Source organism: Pezoporus flaviventris, unplaced genomic scaffold, assembly GCF_033815535.1.
Source record: "Pezoporus flaviventris isolate CSIRO_AGI_PZ_B2104156 unplaced genomic scaffold, CSIRO_AGI_Pfla_v1 ptg000244l, whole genome shotgun sequence".
NCBI classification, from domain to species: Eukaryota; Metazoa; Chordata; class Aves; order Psittaciformes; family Psittacidae; genus Pezoporus; species Pezoporus flaviventris.
This window is the reverse complement of record NW_026892791.1, coordinates 80,834-99,263: the sequence shown is the minus strand read 5'-3', so window position 1 is coordinate 99,263 and position 18,430 is coordinate 80,834. Positions and strand designations below refer to the sequence as shown.

The following is an 18,430-nucleotide window of genomic DNA, read 5'->3' as shown; positions in this document are numbered from 1 at the left end:
CATCCACACCCGTGGGTGCTGCAGCATCATTTTGTGTGTCCCGTTCCCCCCCCCCCCCCCCTTTGCTGTGGCTGCTCCCTTGGGATGGGACACCGGGATCCCCCCTTTCCATGGTGACAACAATGGGATGACCCCATCTCGCACTGGTCACTTTTCCCCTTGGGGCTCAGTTTCCCCATACACAGAGTTGGAGCATCCTGGAAAGCCCATGGTTAATCCCTGTTGGAGCCAGGGAATCCGGCTCTGCCTCGGAAGGAACCAGGAACAACACCCGAAGCAGGGGTGGGTTCTACCTCCCTCGTGGCCTCGGCTACAAGTGGCTTTTAGGAGGAAGACCCCCCCTTGCTGCTTGCTTCCTCCCTTGGGATCCATGACTCCAACCTGCCCAGGTCCAAAGTGCTACCAGAGCGCTCGAATTGCTAGCTGGGTGCACTGTGGCACCCATTGCCCTCTGCTCCCATTGCCATGGGGGGTGTTGGGCTGCTCAAGGGGTGTCAGAATGCCCAGGGGATGTCAGGATGCTCACGGAGGTGGAAATGTGCCGGAGGGGCGCTTGTGTCAGTAGTGACTGAGCCGCAGCCCGGTGCGGACCCCCGGGTCTTGCTGCTCTTATCCCGGCCGAATTCCTGGGAGCTTAATGAGTAACCGGCTGCGAGGAGCCGAGAGGGTGTTTTGTGTGTTCCTGCTCCCCCCCGGCTGTATTTGTATAGGGTCGGGGGGCCCCATGCAGTGCAAAGGGGCACACACACACTGCCCGCGGGGGGAGGCAGCTCTTCTATGGCCATCAGAAACTTTAGAGGCTGTTGGAAGTTTCAAGAGCTTTAAGGTCCATTCCAATCCAAACCATTCCAGGATTCATTCTGTGATTCCACGATTCCCAAACTGGGCAGGGTCAGGTTCGATGTGGGGGATGCTTTTGCTCCACATTCCATCCCTTTTCCTGCTGGGACCAGGGTATTCCAGCCCCGGGCGATGCCTCGGGCACGGCCATGGAGCTGGTGTTGGGATTTGGGGATTGGACTGGAGCAATGGGTGAATCTACTGTGGAGGGTCCTCTTAGCTGAGACCCCACCAACTCGCTTCATGGCTGGTCCGTCCCCCCCCCGCAACGCTTCCCTCCTGCATTCCGCAGCGCCGGGATGGATGATCCCGATGTCTTCCTGGGTCCCTGCGAAGGAGCCCTGTGCGGGTTGCCGGGGCAGAAGCGCCGCTGCATGTCCGCGCTGGAGCCGGTTACCGGCCCCGGCCCTGGCTCGGAGGAGGAGGAGGAGGAGGAGGAGGAGGAGGACCGTGTTCAAGCGGTGCCGTTGCGGCGATCCTGCGCCCTCCGCATCGGCTCCCGGGATCCCTTCCGCCGGCACAGCTGGGAGCCGGGCAAGGAGCTGCGCGGGGTCCCCGGCTACGACCACCTCAGGTAGCAGTGACTTGCCCCGTGTCCCCATCCAGCCGTTCATCCCCTCCCCGCTGCTCCATCGGGGCCCTCCCAATACATCCCGAGATGTCCAGGGGGTGTTGGGATGTTCAGGGGGTGTTGGGATGCTCAGGGAATGTTGGGATGTTCAGGGGGTATAGAGATGCTCAGGGGGGCATCAGGGTGCTCAGGGGGTGTCGGGATGATCAGGTGAGTGTTGAGATGCTCAAAGGGGTGTCAGGATGCTCAGGGGATTTTGGAATGCTCAAGAGGGGTGTTGGAATGCTCAGCGGGTGTTGGGATACTCAGGGGGTATTGGGATGCTCAGGGGATGTTGCGATGCTCAGGTGATATTGGGATGCTCAGGGGATGTTGAGATGCTCAGGGGATATTGGGATGCTCAGGGGGGTGCCAGGATGCTCAAGGGAGTGTCGGGATGCTCAGGAGTCATCAGGATGCTCAGGGGGTGTTGGGGTGCTCAGGGGGGTGTGGGGGTACTCAGGGGGATGTCAGGATGCTCAGGGGTCACAGGCGCCCCAGGGATGACCAATTTTGAGGGTACCCCAAAAGCCAGGTGCTAGAGCAGGCCTCACCCCATGGGGATGGGGGGCCTGGTTGTGTGTCTCCCTCCATGCCCAGCTCGGGGTCCCCTCTGTCCCCACTGCAGAGTGAGTCTCAAAGGACTGAGCCCTAACGACACTGACTCCAGCGTGGAGCAGTTGGATGGGCTGGGACATCACCAGAGGGACCCCCGGAGAAACCCCCTTGTCCACAGCAACGATGACCTGGAGTCCCTGCTTTCCCAGGCAGAGGCAGATGAGCGGTGGGCACAGGTAGGAGCCCCCTTCCTCTCCTCTTCATGTCACCCAAGGGTGTCCCATCACCCACCTGCAGCCGGGGGGAACGGATGCATGGATGAGCTTGGGTAAGAGCAGAGCCTCATCCCGGGTGGCTTTGTCATCATCCTGAGAGCAGGATGCTCCTGCCCAAGCTCTATTTCGGGGATCAGGGAGGGGGATAATAGATGGTGTCCCCGACGCCAACCCCTTTCCCATGGATGCTGGCAGGAGGATGCGCAGGGGTTGCCGATATCCCGGAGCAGGCAGAGCTTCCACAGCTACAGCCTCTCCAAATCCTCATCTCTCGGCATCATCAACAGATCCCCCGATGCAGACGGTGAGTGGCAGCACCCAGAATCGGCCCAGGAATGGGGGAACACCACGTTCCCCCCCCCCCCCCCATCCCTGCTTAAACTGGATTCTTGATCCCTCTTCTCATCGCTCTTTCTTTTCTTTTCCCATTGCAGAGATTTCCCTCTTTGCCTCCCAGCAGAGCCTGGTCAATGGGTGAGTTTGGGATGAGGTGTGCTGGGGGGTGAATAAAGCACCTCGAGGACCAGAGGGGAGACTTAGGGATGAAAACAGGGATTTTTGAGGGGTTATGGCTGCAGAGAGGAAGCGGGATAGATGCGACGGGGCCAGGCTGAGACCTGACACACTTCACTCATTGTACATCAGGCTGGTGGGGACGGTGTCCCCCTCCCCCCCGCTGGCATCACACTGTGCCAGCGGCGCCTGTCACAGCCCATTCCCATCCTCATTAGGGCGGTTGTGCCCGGGTGGCGCTGGCCGGAAGCCCCGCGGGGCACAAAGGGGGACAGGGACAAGCCATAGGGGACAGTGCTGCGTGTCCCTGCCCCTCTGTGTCTCCAGGGTCCGGAGCAGGGTTTATCCACCCGAGAGAGTGGGGTCCATGCCCGGAGCACCCCACAACCTGCTCCCCACCTTACAGGGAGTTGGCACTGCTGGGGGTGACCGGGGAAGGGGCCCGTGGTGGAGGGCTCTTCCCGCACCCCGCGAACAGAAGGGGCTCTGTGCTGGGTGCGGAGCCCGGGCTCGCTCCTCCCTGTTTCCAGGGACAGAGGGGGATTGTCCAGGCTGGATCCTCCGTCTCCTGCAGCTCCGGCGCCGGGAGCTGGGGGCAGCTGGAGCGGGAGGCCGGGAGCCAGAGCCGGGAAGAGACCCCCCTGGGCAGGACCCTCAGCTTCATCAAGAGGATGACGGGGAAGACGAAGGTACAGAGGGGAAGCAGAAGGGGTGGCAGAGGGTAATTCCCTCCCTGGAACACGAGGATGGGGTTGGGATTGGGGTCAATTGATGCTCTGCTCTTTAGAGAAGCCGTGCCTCAATTTCCCCTTCTCAGCCACCTCAAAGGTTTCATCCTTTGGGAGCTAAAAAGTTGGGGACACTCCCCCTTCCAGTGTACACACCACCACCCCCCCGGCTAATGCGGGTTTGGTTGTGCTGCCATCTCCCCCTTATCCCCATCCCCACGTTCACACCATCCCGGTGCACCCGGAGCCGCCGAGCAGAGCATAGAATGACGAGCGCTGCCGTATTCCCGACGGGCACCAGTGGGCGAGGTGGGGGACACTTGGGGTCCCCCCTTCCCGCCGTGGGCTGGGGGAGCGCTCCCAGCGGGACTCGTCGGGCTCGGCCGGAGGAAATGAGGTTTTTCCTGGCGTCGGGAATGCTTGTTTGTGCGCTGAGCTCACCGCCCTCCCGGGGCCCCTCCGCTCCAGCCTGCGGCTTCCTGGAGCCATTCCTCCATTTGGGATACTTTGCTCCTGCTTGTTCCCAGCCCGGACGGTAGAGACGGGAAGCAAAACGGGTGGCGGGGGGCAACTCCCTCTCTGGAACGCGAGGATGGGGTTGGGATTGGGGTCATTTAATGCTCTGTCGTTTGGGGAAGCCGTGCCTCAATCAGTGCCAAGCCCCCCCCACATCCATCCCTGTGCCTCAGTTTCCCCGTTTCACCGGGAGGCGATGCCTGCCCGTGGGGCGCTTCGGTTGATGGTGTCTGTGTCGGGCATGGAGGTCCCCCCCCAGAGCAGGCCGGGGTTTGATTTGCTGCCATGCGAAGCCGTTAATCCCTAGCGCTGGCCCCTGAGCTCATCCTGCCCCTTTCCCAGCTGGATCAACTGCCAGCTGTTAACATCATCACGGGGCCATGCTTCCGCCCCCACCCCACGGCTCTAGTATGGTCCCATCCTGCCGGGTGCTGAGCACAAACAGGGTTAAATCCATTGGTATCCTTATTTTTAGTTAGCAGGAAGTTGTTCAAACCAGGCTCTGGCCGAGACTTGGTTTAGCAAAGTTTGTCCTATAACAAGGAAGGGTCCCCAAAGCTTGGGAGCGCTGGTTCCCCATGGAGGGGATGGATTGGAAAAGAGGGGCGGAGATGTCAATCCTGATCAATGCAGCAGGATACGGAGCTGTGCACGTGGCGATTGCATCAGGCAGAGCAATGGGAGGGAGACTGGGTGCAGGATAGAGCCCCCCCCAGCATGGTCCCCTGGGGGCAAAAGGATGGTGGAAGGAGGCCCTGAGGCTGGTGGCACCATTGCCATGGTGTGGGACAGATCATGAGGGGTGCTCACAGGTTTGGGGGGCCCCCATGTAGAGGCTGTGGCAGGGAGGATGGGAGGATGGGTCCTGGTTGCTGCAAGAGGGAGGTTTGGTGATGGGGACCCCAAGAGAGGTGGGGGCCCCAAGAAAGAGGACCCCAGAGGTCTGCAGGTAGCAGAGAGCATCCAGAGCCGCTTTGGGGGCACAAGCTGGAGCTATGGGGGGAGGTTGAAAACGGCCATAGGGAGCAGGAGGCCACGAAGGGGAGGGCTGAGCTATTTCAGGAAGGAACCACAATCCCAACGGCCACGGCCAAGCTCACTGCCACTGCGGGGCCTCGGCGCCATCCCCTCCTGGGGACCCCAAACCATGTCCAGCCACCCCAAGGTGAGTGGTGGGATCTGCTCCGGGCCATGAGGTTCTGCTGCTGGTCTCACCAGAGCACCCACCACCAGCTCTGTGATGATGGGGGGCTGCGACATGGGCTGAGGGTGAGGGTGACTGGCCTCACAGGGGGAACCCCGCAGCTTCCCCTCTGCATCTGGAGCACCCCCATCTCCTCCCTTCCGGGCTCTTGATGGCTGAGCCATTGCTTCCCCCTTTGCCCTCAGGTCCCATGTGACGCTTGTGGGGCTTTCCAGTGGCACTGCCATGTAGGAAGAGGCACCAGATATCCCCAGTACCACTGGAGCCTCCCCACCAGTCACATCCTGCCCTGTGGTGCCCGATTTGGGTCCATTTCCATCGGGTTTGGGGCTGTTTCAGGGTCCCCACCCCTTCAGGAAAGGGGGAAGCAGACACGATCCTGGCTGGAGCGGTTTGTGCTCGGGGAGGAAATGAGGCCTCGGGATCAGGTTCTGGGTCAAAGGGGGAGCATGACCACATCCCCTGCCATGCTCTGGGTGGCCTCAACAGGCTTTGCTTCTGCTTTTGGGGCTGTGCTTTACTTCAAACACAGCTTTGGCCAGGCCCAGGTTGGATCATTGGATGTGTTTTCCCAATGGTTTTGTTCCTGCTTCTCATCTTCTGCGGGAGCTGCACAGCCAGGTTCATCCCACCCGCTTCCTGCAGGGTTTTGGTACATACGTGGCCCTTTCCTTTGCTGCCAGCTATGACTGAGGGAAACTAAGGCAGTTTCCAGGGAGCACTGGCACCTCACAGCAGCATCACTGTGGTTACTCATTAAACCTGCATCTCCCCCAGTTCCAAACCGGCTTTATCCCGTCCCCTTGGGGAACCTGGGTGCTGCTGAACTTGGAATTGCAGGGACAAAAGGGATTCTTATTTCCTTAAGGAGCTGCGGGGGGTGGCTTTGTCCTGGGGTTTAATAGGTGACACTTGGGTCACTCTTGGCCACAGCTCCTGGTGCTGGCAGATACTGGAGCCATCCCAGTGCTCCAGTTTCTTGGCAACCTTGTAGAGTTATCTCTGGATACATCCAATAAACCCCAGCTTCTCCTGGCTGGCACGTTAATGTTTAACCGTGCTGAGGTCAGCTCAGCTCCTGGTCCCTATAATCATCTTCAGCCCAACTTCTTGTTGGGAATCTTGAGGCAGAACCAGTGTTTTCCAGCCCTTTTCCCAGAGCAGCTCGCTTGGGGCATCAATTTGAAATAAAAGCCTGGGAAAAGGCCCCTTTGGACCCGCAATGCAGTGACGGGATCCGTGGGTCACCCCAGAGCTGCCCTTTGGGGGTATTTGGGGCTCCAGGAGCGGTGTGGGGAGTCCTGCAGCAGCCGGGCAATGAGGGATTGGAATCCCATGGGATGGTTTTGCTGTTTTATTCCAGCGCTGGTGGCACCCAAGGATGGGTCAGGGTCCCCCAAAGGTTAATGGTGACCGGGGTCCCAGGGCGACGGGAGGCAGGGAAGCTGAGGCACAAGCCCTGAGCATCCCTGCCGGGGCCCGATCCCTGCCCGATCCCTGCTTGGAGCCTGATACCGGCCCGGTCCCAGCCCCGTCCCGTTTCGAACAAAGGCCCGCGGGCAGCACGAGCAGGGGCCGGCACCGCGACCCGCCCCTGGGGGGGAGGCGGAGCCCGGCGCCGGGCAGGAACGGGACAGGAACGGGGCAGGAGCGGGGCAGCTCCGGGGATTATGTCCCGCATCGAGTCGCTGGCCCGGGCAAGGAGCAATCGTGCCAAGGTGGGTCCCGCTGGGCGCTCGGGGGGAGGGCATTTCGCTCCCCTGCATCTACTTGTGGGGTGCGGGGTCACACCCATCCAGCATGGGGGGGGTTGGGTCAAACACACCACCCCCCCCAAGCTGAGGGGAACCTCACTGCGGTCGGGGGTGGGGGGTTTGTCCTTCCCCATCCAGCTTGAGACTTGGTGGGGGCAGGTTTGGTGTGAGGGGTGTCGTGGGGATGGGGTGATGCTCCCAGTGGGGTTTATGCAACCCTTAGCAAAGGGGTTGGGGGGCACAGGGGAGTCTCGGCAGCTCCCCATTGTGCAGGGGGTGTCTCCAGGGAAGGCAATCACCCCCTGCCCGCACCCCACCAACCATCCCACCAGCGACAAGTCGTGGGGCAAAGCAACGGCCCAAACTTCCTCCACCACCTTCCCCCCGTTTCCGCCGAAGCCCTTCGGTGGCGTGGTGAGGAAGTCGCTTTCTCCTCCTGCTGCCCAAGGACGTGGGGACCCCCCCCGGCACCCCGCTTCTCTCATCCACAGCCCGGTAGAGACCAAGCCTTTGGGGAGATGGGGAAACTGAGGCACGCAGAGCCGGGGGTGCTGGGGAGGGTCTCGGACGCCGTCGTTGTGGCCCGGAGCATGTGGCAATCGCGACGTTGGGCAGTGGGGAGGGGGGCTGAGGAGGGGACCCGGCTGCTGCCAAGCGCTGCCTGCACTTGGGCTTTGTGCTGCTGCGAGCGTGCAAGGCGGGTGTGCAAGGCAGGTGAGTGTGCAAGGCGAGTGCGCAACTCGCTGTACCCCAACAGCGGGGGTGCTTGGGGGTGGGGGGGTCCCCCGATATGGCTCCTATGGTGTGGCCCAACCTTGCATGCAGCGAGTTTGTCGGGTCTGGGGTAGATGGAGGTTTCGGGGTGTTCAGCAGTGGGGTTTGGGGCGCGGTGATGGCACCAGGGCGGGGTGGGGGGAAGTGGTTGTTGATTCCTGCGCCGGCCAAGGGGGGGGGGAAATGGTGGTTTTTGTTTAAAGAAAGTTTCCTCAGTGCCCGTTTCGCAGCAGCCAGCGCCGGCCTTGGGCTAGAGGGGTCCGGGGGGTCCCCCCAACTCCCCAGAGCGGCTGCCAGCATCCCTGCTTTAGAAATGGGGGGACACCGCTGTCAGGATATGTGGGACCCCCCGGCTGTGGCTTTACAAAGTGGGGAGACCCCGTCTCCTGTGCCAACACCAGCTTTTGGGGGCAATCCCGGCATTGCAGAGCCCCCCCCTTGCTACTGCCTCCCCCAAAAAGAGCAGAGTCGGGGGTCCCCACGCTGTCCCCCCCTCACCCCTCAGTGGCGTCAAACATCAGAGGGGGGAATTTGGGGTTAGAACGAGAGGATTTGTGCACTTTGGGGGACACCCCCCCCTCTTTTCGGGGGGGGGGGGGGGAACGGGACCATCCCCGCGTGGTTTCAGCCCCGGCTCAGCGGCGTCTTTTGTTGCTGACTGTGCGGACGGCGTTGGCTTTGTTCAACGTCGGGGTGGCAAACGGTGTGGGGGGGCCGGGACCGTCCCCAGCCGAGGAAGGACAGCGCCGTGACGCCGTTCTGGGGACACAAACCCATCGCCCAGGTCAGAACTTGGGGATTTTTGGCGCTCCGGGGGCTGGCGCGGGGGTTTTCCCACCGGGATTTGGGCTATTTCGGGCGAAGTCGTGGCGGCGGCAGCAGAAACGCTCCCGTTGTAGGCGGCGGAAAAAGAACCCCCCAAACACCTCCGGTTTCTATTTAAAGTGGAGAAACTTCCTTTTCTCCACCAGCCCCGGGGGGGTGCGTGCGGGGGGACCCCCCAAAAACGTGTCCCCACAAACCTGCGGCGCCCAATGGGGGGATTCGGCTCCAGTTTGGTTCTTGGGGAGTCTGGGTTTGGGGGTGATGCTGGGGGAGGGGGGTTGCAGGGTTGTTGGGGGTCCCCCCGGGCACCCCCGTGTGTTTTGGGGGGTCCCCCCGGTGTGCATGCATATATATATAGAGAGAGCCACGCGGTGACTCGTGTCTCATGTGTCCTCCAAGCCATGGGGTGCAGCCGGACACCCCCAAACCCGCTGCTGGACTTAGGGCAGGTCTTGGGGGGTCATTACACCCCTGTCACCCCTTGTCGTGCGGGGCCTCCGTGTCCCACCACCGGGGCCTCCAACCCCCCCGCCTGGCCTTTTGTCCCCGACCCGGCTGTGTTTGGAGCCGGTGCCGCAGGGTCCCGGTGTGGGGTTCGCCCCTTTCCTGTCCTGGGGGGCAGCCACAGCCCCTCGGGGCCCCCCAGACCCCCCTTGGGGCTGGTGGGAGCCGGTTGTTGGGGGACAAATGACAGCGGGGGGGTGGGGGGGGTGGGGCGGCTGCAGGAAGCAGCTCCCGCCTTTGTCTGGCGGCGGGTTCGGTTTCCTGCGGCCGGGACGGGGCTGGAGCGATGCGGGGCGGGGGGACGGGACATCAAAACAACGGGAAGGAGACTGGAATAGGGAAAGGGAAGGGAAGGAATAAAAGGAAAAGGAGGGAAAAAGGGAAAGAGGAGGAAAGGAATGAAAAGCGGGGGTGGGGGGAGGGAAAGAAAAGAGGAGGAAAAGCAAGGAACATAAAGGGATGGGACTGAAGGAAAAAGAAAAGGGGGGAGAAAAAGAAAGGAAAAAAAAAGAAAGTGGAAAAAATGGGAAAAGAAAAAAGGGAAAAAAATAATGAAAAATAGAAAGGAAAAATAAAAGAGGAAAAAAGGACAAAGAAAGAAAAAAGAAAAAGAAAAGAAAGAGAAAACATGAAAAAGGGGAGAAGGAGGGGGGAAACAGGGAAAAGGCCAAAAGGAAAGCCAAAAAAAGGAAAAAAGTCAAACTGATCCCAAGTGACCAACCAAGCCCAAAGCAGAATAAAAGAAAAGGGAAGGAAAAAAGCCAAACGTGGCACAAAGGAGCCGGGGGGGTCGCGGCCAGCGCGGGCAGATGCTGGGGCAGATGTTGGGATGTGCTGCTGCTCCTGTGGCCCGTTCCCGGTGGACGGGGATGTGGAGGGACCCCTGTGCAGCGAGCGGGTGAGCGCCGGGGTCTCCCTTCCTGTGGGGGGGCTCGGCCTCTCGCCACCTTCAGGGGGGTAGAAGCAGTGATGGGGAGTGAGACCCCCCCTTTGGGTATTGGGGATGTTGCTGGTTTGGGGATGCAGTGTCTGTTGGGGGTGCCCGGTGCCAGGCACAGCCGGGTGCTGGAGGGGGGGGCACACAAAGGCTGCTCTGTGTCCATTGGATGCGACAGGAGCAGCCGCTCGGGGTGCTCAGGATAACTCCTGCTCACTCCCATTTTGCAGGAGGGGGAAACCCATGGTGAACCCCAAAACTATCACCGGGGGGGGGGGGGGGGAAGTTGGCCACCAGCCCCCTCACTTTTGGCCTCCAACCCCCTCATTTTGGGTGGGAAAGGGTAAAAATACCCACTTTGGATAGGAAGAGGAGGTGGGACGGCGCGGAGCTGGTGCCTGCCTATGCCCCCGGTTGTCACCTCCCCCCCACCGCGGCCCCCGCACCTCATCCCCATTGGGGCTGGTGGCTGCGGGGGGGGGGGGGTGGTGATGTGGGGGGGGCTTTCTCCCGCAGCCATCCCGTTGTCATGGTTATGGGATGATGGGAAGCAGGAGCGATGCGGGTGGCTTCTCCCCAGCCGCTCAGCTCCTTGTCCCCCCCATGCCCGGGGGCCAGGACCCACCGGGTGCCAGTGGGGACCGGGTGATCCCGTGTCCCACTCGGCTTCCCGCATCCATGAGCCGTATCCCGAAGCAAAGTGGGGCTGGGGGCGCTGGGGGGCGGCCTCTGAGCCGCAGCCCCATCAGGCGCCCGCCGCATCTCTCCGGGCAGAGCAAGGAGAAGGAGAAGATGAAGGAGGGCAAGGAGAAGGACGCCCGCTACACCAATGGCCACCTTTTCACCACCATCACCGTGTCCGGCATGACCATGTGCTTCGCCTGCAACAAGAGCATCACGGCCAAGGAAGCTCTGATCTGCCCCAGTGAGTAGCCAAAAGGGCTTTGCCAGGGTGGCTGTATCAGGGTGGCTTTGCTACGGTGGCTTTACCAGGGTGGCTTTGCCATAGTGGCTTTGCTAGGGTGGGCACCACAGTCCCCATTGCAAGAGGCTGATGGCTTCAGCTTTGGCTCCATGGAGATGCTCGCCCCATGGAGGTGATCTGGCACATCCCCATCGATGCCGGGTGGAGCCGGTGGCACCATGTCCTGTGGCACTGGGGGGTGGTCAATGGCACTGCAGAGGCTCAGCTGCTCCCTTGGCAGCTGCAGCTCCATAATCCGCATCCACCCGGATTCCCGCTGCATCTGCTCCCATCGCTCCGGCACTGGCGGTGTTCCGGGATGGGGGTGGCGGGACGTGTCTGCATCACCTCTCCCTGCCCCTTGTGTCCCCCCCCAGCCTGCAACGTCACCATCCACAACCGCTGCAAGGACACGCTGCCCAACTGCACCAAGGTGAAGCAGAAGGTGAGTGCTAGGCGGGACAAGTAACACTGTGGTCGCATGGGCACCATGGGGACATTGTGGGGACACGGGGACATGGTGCCACCCCCGTGACGCCTCCGCTCCCCTCCTGCAGCAACAGAAAGCGGCTCTGCTGAAGAATAGCTCGGCGCTGCAGTCGGTTTCACTGCGCAATAAGAGTGAGTGGGGTGGGATGATGTGATAGGGTGAGATGGGATGACGGGATGGGATGACGGGATGAGCCAGGGGGTGGGGGTGGACAGGATACCCCCCTCTCGATGTTGCCCATCACTGTTACATCACAAGAAGGCCTCAATTCCCATTGCTTCATCTCCATCCCTGTCCCCCCATCACTTCATTCCTATCCCTGTGTCTCTGACCCATCCTTATGTCCCTTATCCTGTCCCTATGTCCCCATCTGTCCCTCCCCATCCCTGTGTCCCTACGTCTTCATCCCTATCCCTGCATCTCTGACCCATCCCTGTGTCCCCATCACTTAATGCCCATCCCTATGTCCCCATCTCTTCATCCCTATCCCTTTTTCTGCCTGCAGGGATGGGGATGCCAGGGGCGTGCAGTATCCCCCATAGGCAGCCTGGGGGGCGTTGGGGGGGGTCATGGCGCTGACCCTCCCCGGTGTTATCCCTCTTTCCCCAGCTGCCATCCGGGAACGCCCCAACTCTGCCATTTACCCCTCGGAAAGCTTCCGGCAAACACTGCTGGGCCCCCGCCGGGGCCGACCCTCCCTTTCCCTCTCCAAAAGCGTCTCCACCACCAACATCTCAGGGTAAGCACTGGGAAAACCGGGGCTGGGTGTCCCAGGGCTGTCCCCTGGGTGTCCCCGTCACATCCCACCCATCCAAAGGACGTTCAATGATGAGTCTCCGCTGGGAATACGGCGGATCCTGTCCCAGTCCACGGATTCCCTCAACATGCGGAACCGCACGCTGTCCGTGGAGTCGCTCATCGATGAAGGTGGGGACACAATGGGAATGGGGGGACATGGGATGGGACATGGGACCCCCCACACACACCTTGTGCCACCCTCCCCGCAGGTCCTGACGTGATCCTGAACCAGCTGATGAGCGACTTCGAGACGGACGGGAAGGACTTCGAGGCGGATTCCTGGAGCCTGGCGGTGGACAACAGCTACCTGCAGCAGCACAAGATGGATGTGATGAAGCGCCAGGACGTCATCTATGGTGAGCGGGACACGGGGGTGGGTCAGGGATGCAGGGACAGGGAAGAAGAGATGGGGATACTGGGACAGAATAAAGGACATAAGGATGGGTTAGAGACGCAGGGGTGGGGATGAAGAAAAGGAGAGACAGGGACAAGGTACAGGAGACACGTGAAGGGGTCTGAGACTCATGGATGGGGATGAAGCGATGGGGACACAGGGACAAGGGAGGAAGAGATTCGGACACAGCGACAGAGTAAGAGACTTCGGGATGAGTTAGAGATGCAGGGATGGGAATGAAGGGATGGGGAAACAGGAACAGTTTAGGGGACAGGGATGGGATTGAAGCAATGGGGACACATGGATGGAGATGAAGTAATGGGGACACAGGGATGGAGCTGGAGTGATGGGGGATACCCAGTGGCAGCAGCTGCTCGCGCTCTCACCCATCCCGTCCCATGCCACGGCAGAGCTGATCCAGACAGAAATCCACCACGTCCGCACGCTGAAGATCATGGGCGCCGTGTTCCGCAAGGCCATGCTGGAGGAGCTGCAGCTCGACCCGGCCTCAGTGCACAGGATCTTCCCATGCGTGGATGAGCTGAGCCAGATCCATGAGCGCTTCCTGGCGCAGCTCCTGGAGCGGCGCCGCGAGTCCCTGGCCCAGGACAGCAACAAGAACTTTGTCATCAACCGCCTTGGGGACATCCTGGTCAACCAGGTAAGGGGCCAGTGCAGGCAGTGGGTGCTATGGGGGGCACTCACATGGCCTCGCTGATGTCTCCTCGTGTCCCCAAGTTCTCCGGGAGCAGCGCAGAGCAGCTCAGGAAAGCCTACTCGGAGTTCTGCAGCAAGCACACCAAGGCCGTGAAGGAGTACAAGGACCTGCTGGCCCGAGACAAGCGCTTCCAGCAGTTCATCCGGGTGAACATCGCTGTCCCCATCCCTGCATCCCTGACCTACCCCTGTGTATCCATTGCTTCATCCCATCCCTGCATCCCTGACCCATCCCTGTGTCCCCACCTTTTCATCCCTGTCCCTGCATCTCTGACCCATCCCTGCATCCCCATTGGTCACTGCTAATGGCACTTCTTCCCTTCCTCCTCCTCCTCCTGGCCAGAGGATGGCGCGGTCCCCGCTGCTCCGCCGTCACGGCGTTCCCGAGTGCATCCTGCTGGTGACACAGAGGATCACCAAGTACCCTGTGCTCATCGAACGCATCCTGAAGAACTCCAAAGGTACCGGGATTGGGAGCAGATGGGACAAACCAACTGGGTCCAACCCTGCCTACATCCCAACCCCTTTGCTTCCAGACAACGAGGGCGACTCCGCGGACCTCTCACGGGCACTGAGGCTGGTGAAGGAGCTGATCTCGTCCATCAACGAGGAGGTGCACGAGTGCGAGATGAACGCACGGCTCTGGGACGTCTACAGGCGCGTGGACGGCCGGGCCAAGGTGCAGCTGCCCTGGGAGAGCCGCGCCGGTGTCTTCGGCCGCGACGAGCTCCTGCGCCGCAAACTGGTGCACAGTGGGTGCATGCTCTGGAAGACCGCGGCTGGGCGCTTCAAAGGTGGGGATGGAGGTGCCAGGGAATGGGGGTGGAGATGCCAAGGGATGGGGATGCTCTGGGACCAGGGTGCTTGGGATAGAGGCGCCAGGGCATGAGGATGGAGGTGCCAAGGACTGGGGATGGAGATGCCAAGGGATGGGCATGCTCAAGGGCTGTGGGATGGAGATGGCAGGGGATGGGGGTGCCAGGAAGTTAGGGTACCAGGCTATGAGGGTACCTGGGTGTGATGATGGTGCCAGGAGTAAGTACCAAGGGATTGGAGGTGCCCAGGGATGGAGATGCCAGGGCACAGGAGTGCCAGGGGCTCCTCACCCTTAGCAAGCCTAAGGGCCACGCACCTCAGCATCACCTCCCTGTGCTCCCCCCAGATGTGCTGGTGCTGCTGCTGACCGATGTCCTCATCTTCCTGCAAGAGAAGGACCAGAAATACACCTTTCCCATGCTGGTGAGCACCAGCACCCGGCCCTTTGCACCCTGACCGCTTGCATCCCGTCCCCTTCACATCCCATCCCCTCACATCCCACCCCGCCGCAGCCAGGCTGTCACTTCAATCCCCTCCTGTTTCCTGCAGGACAAGCCGGCCGTCGTGTCCCTGCAGAACCTGATCGTGCGGGATATTGCCAACCAGGAGAAGGGGATGTTCCTGATCAGCGCCGCGCCACCGGAGATGTACGAGGTCCATGCCGCATCCCGTGACGACCGCAACCACTGGATGAAGCTCATCCAGCAGACGGTCGGGCTGTGAGTGTCATCCCATGGGATGGGGCGGCTAGATTTGGGGATCTCCATGGATTAAGGATGGGGAGTGCGAATGTGGGTGCAGCTCCTAGTTGGAGCCTCTGAGCCTGGGCTGGAGGCAGCTGGTGGGAAGCGGGGACAGCATCTCTTTCCCCTCATCTTGTCTCCATCATCCCTTTCCCATTAACTCTTCCCCATCATCACTTCTCCTTCTCTTCCCCTTCCCTTCCCTTGTCTTCCCCCCTCTTTCCCTTCTTTTTCGCATCATCTCTTCCCCATCTCTTCCAGCTGTCCTAGCCGACAGGATTTTCCCTTGATTGAGACAGAGGTCGAAGCATCCTTACGCAAGCTGAAAGGTGGGATCCCTGTCCCCGCATCCCAGCTCATCCCTCCCCATCCCTGCTCATCCCTCCCCATCCCTGCTCATGCTCTCCCCCCTTCCCAGACCGTATCCTGCAGCAGGATCGGAAGCTGACGGCGCTCCTGGAGGAGAAGGTCGGGCTCTTTGCGGACATGCTGGCGCTGACCGGAGCTGAGGAGCCCTCTCCCACCCTGGCCCCACGCTCCCTCTTCCACTCCGACTCAGCCGAGGCTTCCCGAGGGGAAAAGCTGATGCATGACGCTATCCGGGAAGGTACAGATGCTCTGGGATGCTTTGGGATGCTCTGGGATGGGGAAACTGAGGCACGGGGATCTCATCCTGCTTTCCCGCAGTGGAATGCCTCACGGAGATCTTCACTGGCTCCGGGCGCGACCGAGATCAGAGCAATGAGGCCGAGACCTGCCCCAGCCCCGGCACCAGCAGTAAGGGGGGAGACATGGGATATGGGACATGTTCCAGCTCTGCTGCTTTGGGGTTCCCCCTTCCCCCCATGGGGCTTATCCCAGCCTCTCCTCCATCATCCAGACGGTGATGCCAACAGCTTCAATGGCTCCATGGATTTCTGCCGCACGGATCCGGACGCTGGGCAACGGGTGAGTGTGATGGGGAGGGCACCCTGTTGGGCCCTCCCACCCTGTGCCACCACAGTGTCACTGTTCTTTCTCCATAGGATGGGAATGGCAACCAGGTCCTGCCGCGGGTACCACAGGAGGTAAGGGCAGGGGGGCTCTGTCCCTGCTGTGCCTCAGTTTCCCCACTGCAGCTTCTCCGGGATTCACTATCTTGTCCTCTCCTCCCACAGGAAATCAACCAGCGGCTGGTGAACCTCTACAGCCTCCTGCATGAGCTCCAGGTCAGTGGGACAAGGCTGCAGGCATGAGGGGGACAAGCTGGCATTCCCCTGCTACATCCATCCCCCTATAACCACCCTACAACCATCCCCTTGCCCATATCTCCCTGCCTGCACTCCCTACCTACGTACATCCCCCTGCCTATATCCCACTGCCTGTGTCCCCCAGCCCACATGCACCCCCTTGCCCATATCCTCGTGCCCATACCCCCATCCCACAACCATCCCCCTGCCCACATTCCCTTTCCAAATACTGTATCCTTCTGCCTGTACCTCTTGCCTGTATCCCCTACCCACACACATCCCCCTAACCATATCCCCCTGCCCATATCCCCTTGTCTACATGCATTCCCCTGCCCACTTTCCCTTTCCAAATACATCCTCCTGCCCAGAACCCCTGCCCATACACATCCCGCTGCCTATATACATTCACCTGCCTCTATCCCACTGCCTACATCCCCCTTCCTACATAAACCCCCTGCCCACCTCCCCTTGCTGTATGCCTGACCCCATTCCCCTGCCCCTACCCACTGCCTGTAACCCTCTGCCCATATTCTTGCCTGCATTTCCCTGCTCGCATCCCTGCCAGCATCCCTGCCCCTATCCCTGCCCATATCCCTGCCCGTATCCCTGCCCGCATCCCTGCCCGCATCCCTGCCCGTATCCCTGCCTGCATCCCTGCCCACATCCCTGCCCGTATCCCTGCCCGTATCCCTGCCCGCATCCCTGCCCGTATCCCTGCCTGCATCCCTGCCCGTATCCCTGCCCGCATCCCTGCCCGTATCCCTGCCCGTATCCCTGCCCGTCTCCCTGCCCGCATCCTTGCCCGTATCCCTGCCCGTATCCCTGCCCGTATCCCTGCCCGTCTCCCTGCCCGCATCCCTGCCCGTCTCCCTGCCCGCATCCCTTCCTGTGCCCCTGCCCACGCCGCCGCTCCCGCAGGCGGTGGTGCTGCAGCAGGACACGCTGCTGGAGCTGCGGCTGCAGGAGGCCCCGGACAAACCATCCCGGCGCGGCTCCCAAGCGGCTCCTGCCGAGCCGGCGCCCCGGGCGGGCGAGAAACCGGGAGCGACGGAGCTGGCGCTGCTGCAGCGGCAGCACGGGCTGCTGCAGGAGGAGCTGGGCCGCTGCCGGCAGCAGTGCCAGGAGCGGGCGCAGGAGGCGGCAGCGCTGGATTCCCGGCTGCGGGACAGCGAGCGGGAGCGCGGCCGCCTGGAGCGGGAGCTGGAGGAGGCGCGGCGGGAGCTGGGCGCGCTGCGGCACGACGGCGGCGTCACCACGCGGGGGCGCCGCGGAGCCGACCCGCGGCGCAGGAGCCTGCCGGCAGGGGACGCGCTGTACCTGAGCTTCACCCCGCCGCAGGTACCGCGGTGACACGAGTGCGTCCGGTCTCAGCGCGGGGGTAACGGGGGGGTAAAGATGTGCTCATTCATGACACGAGTGTGTCCGGCCGCAGCACAGCGCTCTCTCCTTCCACTCCCCCCCCTTCGCCCCCTGCCCGCGAGAGGACCTGGAATACGGGGTGGGGGTCGATCCCGACCGGCTCCGGGATGGCAACGACATCCTGGATGTGCTCCTGGAGGATGAAGCCTTGGGAAGCCGCCGCTCCCCTCCAACCAGCCCCCGAGGTGGGTTTTGGGGGGGGGGGGGCAGGATCACCCCCTTTTCCCATCACGGGTGGGGATTAACCTGATGTTTTCCCATAGATTTCCTAAGGATGCAGGATATTCCTGAGGAGGTGGAGAGCAGCCAGGAGCTGAAGGATGGCGACGGGGGCTCCTCTGATAGTTAGGGACCAGCTCCAGCCCCACCCCCAGCACCCTATAACCACATGGATCCATATGGGGAGCATTGGGGACAGCGGGATTTGGAAGCTGCTATTCCCATGGGAGCCTTACAGAGCTGGAGGGGGGGGATGGGACCGACTTGGGGGTCCCCCCGTCTCTGCTGGGATCTATTTATTTATTGTGATGGGTTGGGGGATCCCAGCACGGGGCAGGATGCGGCCCCTACTCCCCTCCCAGTTTTAGGGGTCCCCGGGTATGTGGGCGCCGGGCCATGGGGTTGGGGACGGTTCTTGGTTCCCCCTCAATTTAAGTGTAAAAAGCGCCAGAAAGGAAGAAAGAATGAGTGGAAAATCATTAAAAAGCCCTGTTTGGCCCCAAAATGTGCAGGGGGCGGAGGGGGCAAGGGAGCCCTGTGGGGGGAGGTTGTGCAGTGAGTGGGATGAGTCTCAAACACATACGGTGGGGGGGGGTCCCCATA

General features: G+C 61.5%; 1 protein-coding gene across 8 annotated transcripts; it reads left to right on the top strand.

Moving 5' to 3' along the window:
• Positions 1–1,132: 1,132 nt before the first annotated feature.
• ARHGEF2 (Rho/Rac guanine nucleotide exchange factor 2) lies at positions 1,133–18,324 on the top strand. 8 transcript variants are annotated; one of them, XM_061442686.1, is made up of 26 exons: positions 1,133–1,414; positions 2,079–2,244; positions 2,479–2,587; positions 2,718–2,757; positions 3,371–3,485; positions 10,813–10,963; positions 11,380–11,447; positions 11,560–11,623; positions 12,102–12,231; positions 12,310–12,419; positions 12,500–12,646; positions 13,095–13,345; positions 13,423–13,548; positions 13,745–13,862; positions 13,938–14,195; positions 14,564–14,640; positions 14,767–14,936; positions 15,222–15,289; positions 15,379–15,567; positions 15,648–15,737; positions 15,841–15,908; positions 15,986–16,027; positions 16,118–16,168; positions 17,108–17,527; positions 17,622–17,793; positions 17,872–18,324. In XM_061442686.1, exons 1-26 carry the CDS (start codon positions 1,140–1,142, stop codon positions 17,955–17,957), a joined length of 3,561 nt encoding a protein of 1,186 aa, XP_061298670.1. In that variant the 5' UTR covers positions 1,133–1,139; the 3' UTR covers positions 17,958–18,324. The 8 variants fall into 8 exon arrangements, with proteins under 8 accessions (XP_061298670.1, XP_061298671.1, XP_061298675.1 ...); XM_061442687.1 differs by having other exon boundaries at positions 1,284–1,414; positions 16,004–16,027; XM_061442691.1 differs by lacking the exons at positions 1,133–1,414; positions 2,079–2,244; positions 2,479–2,587; positions 2,718–2,757; positions 3,371–3,485 and adding an exon at positions 5,073–5,205.
• The last annotated feature ends 106 nt before the right edge of the window (positions 18,325–18,430 follow it).

Excerpts from the sequence above, each read along its gene's own strand:
- ARHGEF2 (XM_061442686.1), top strand. The coding sequence starts at position 1,140 with ATGGATGATCCCGATGTCTTCCTGGGTCCCTGCGAAGGAGCCCTGTGC. Across the intron at positions 2,245-2,478 it reads CAGATGAGCGGTGGGCACAG|GAGGATGCGCAGGGGTTGCC; the intron begins GTAGGAGCCCCC and ends GGATGCTGGCAG. Across the intron at positions 15,290-15,378 it reads ATCCTTACGCAAGCTGAAAG|ACCGTATCCTGCAGCAGGAT; the intron begins GTGGGATCCCTG and ends CCCCCTTCCCAG.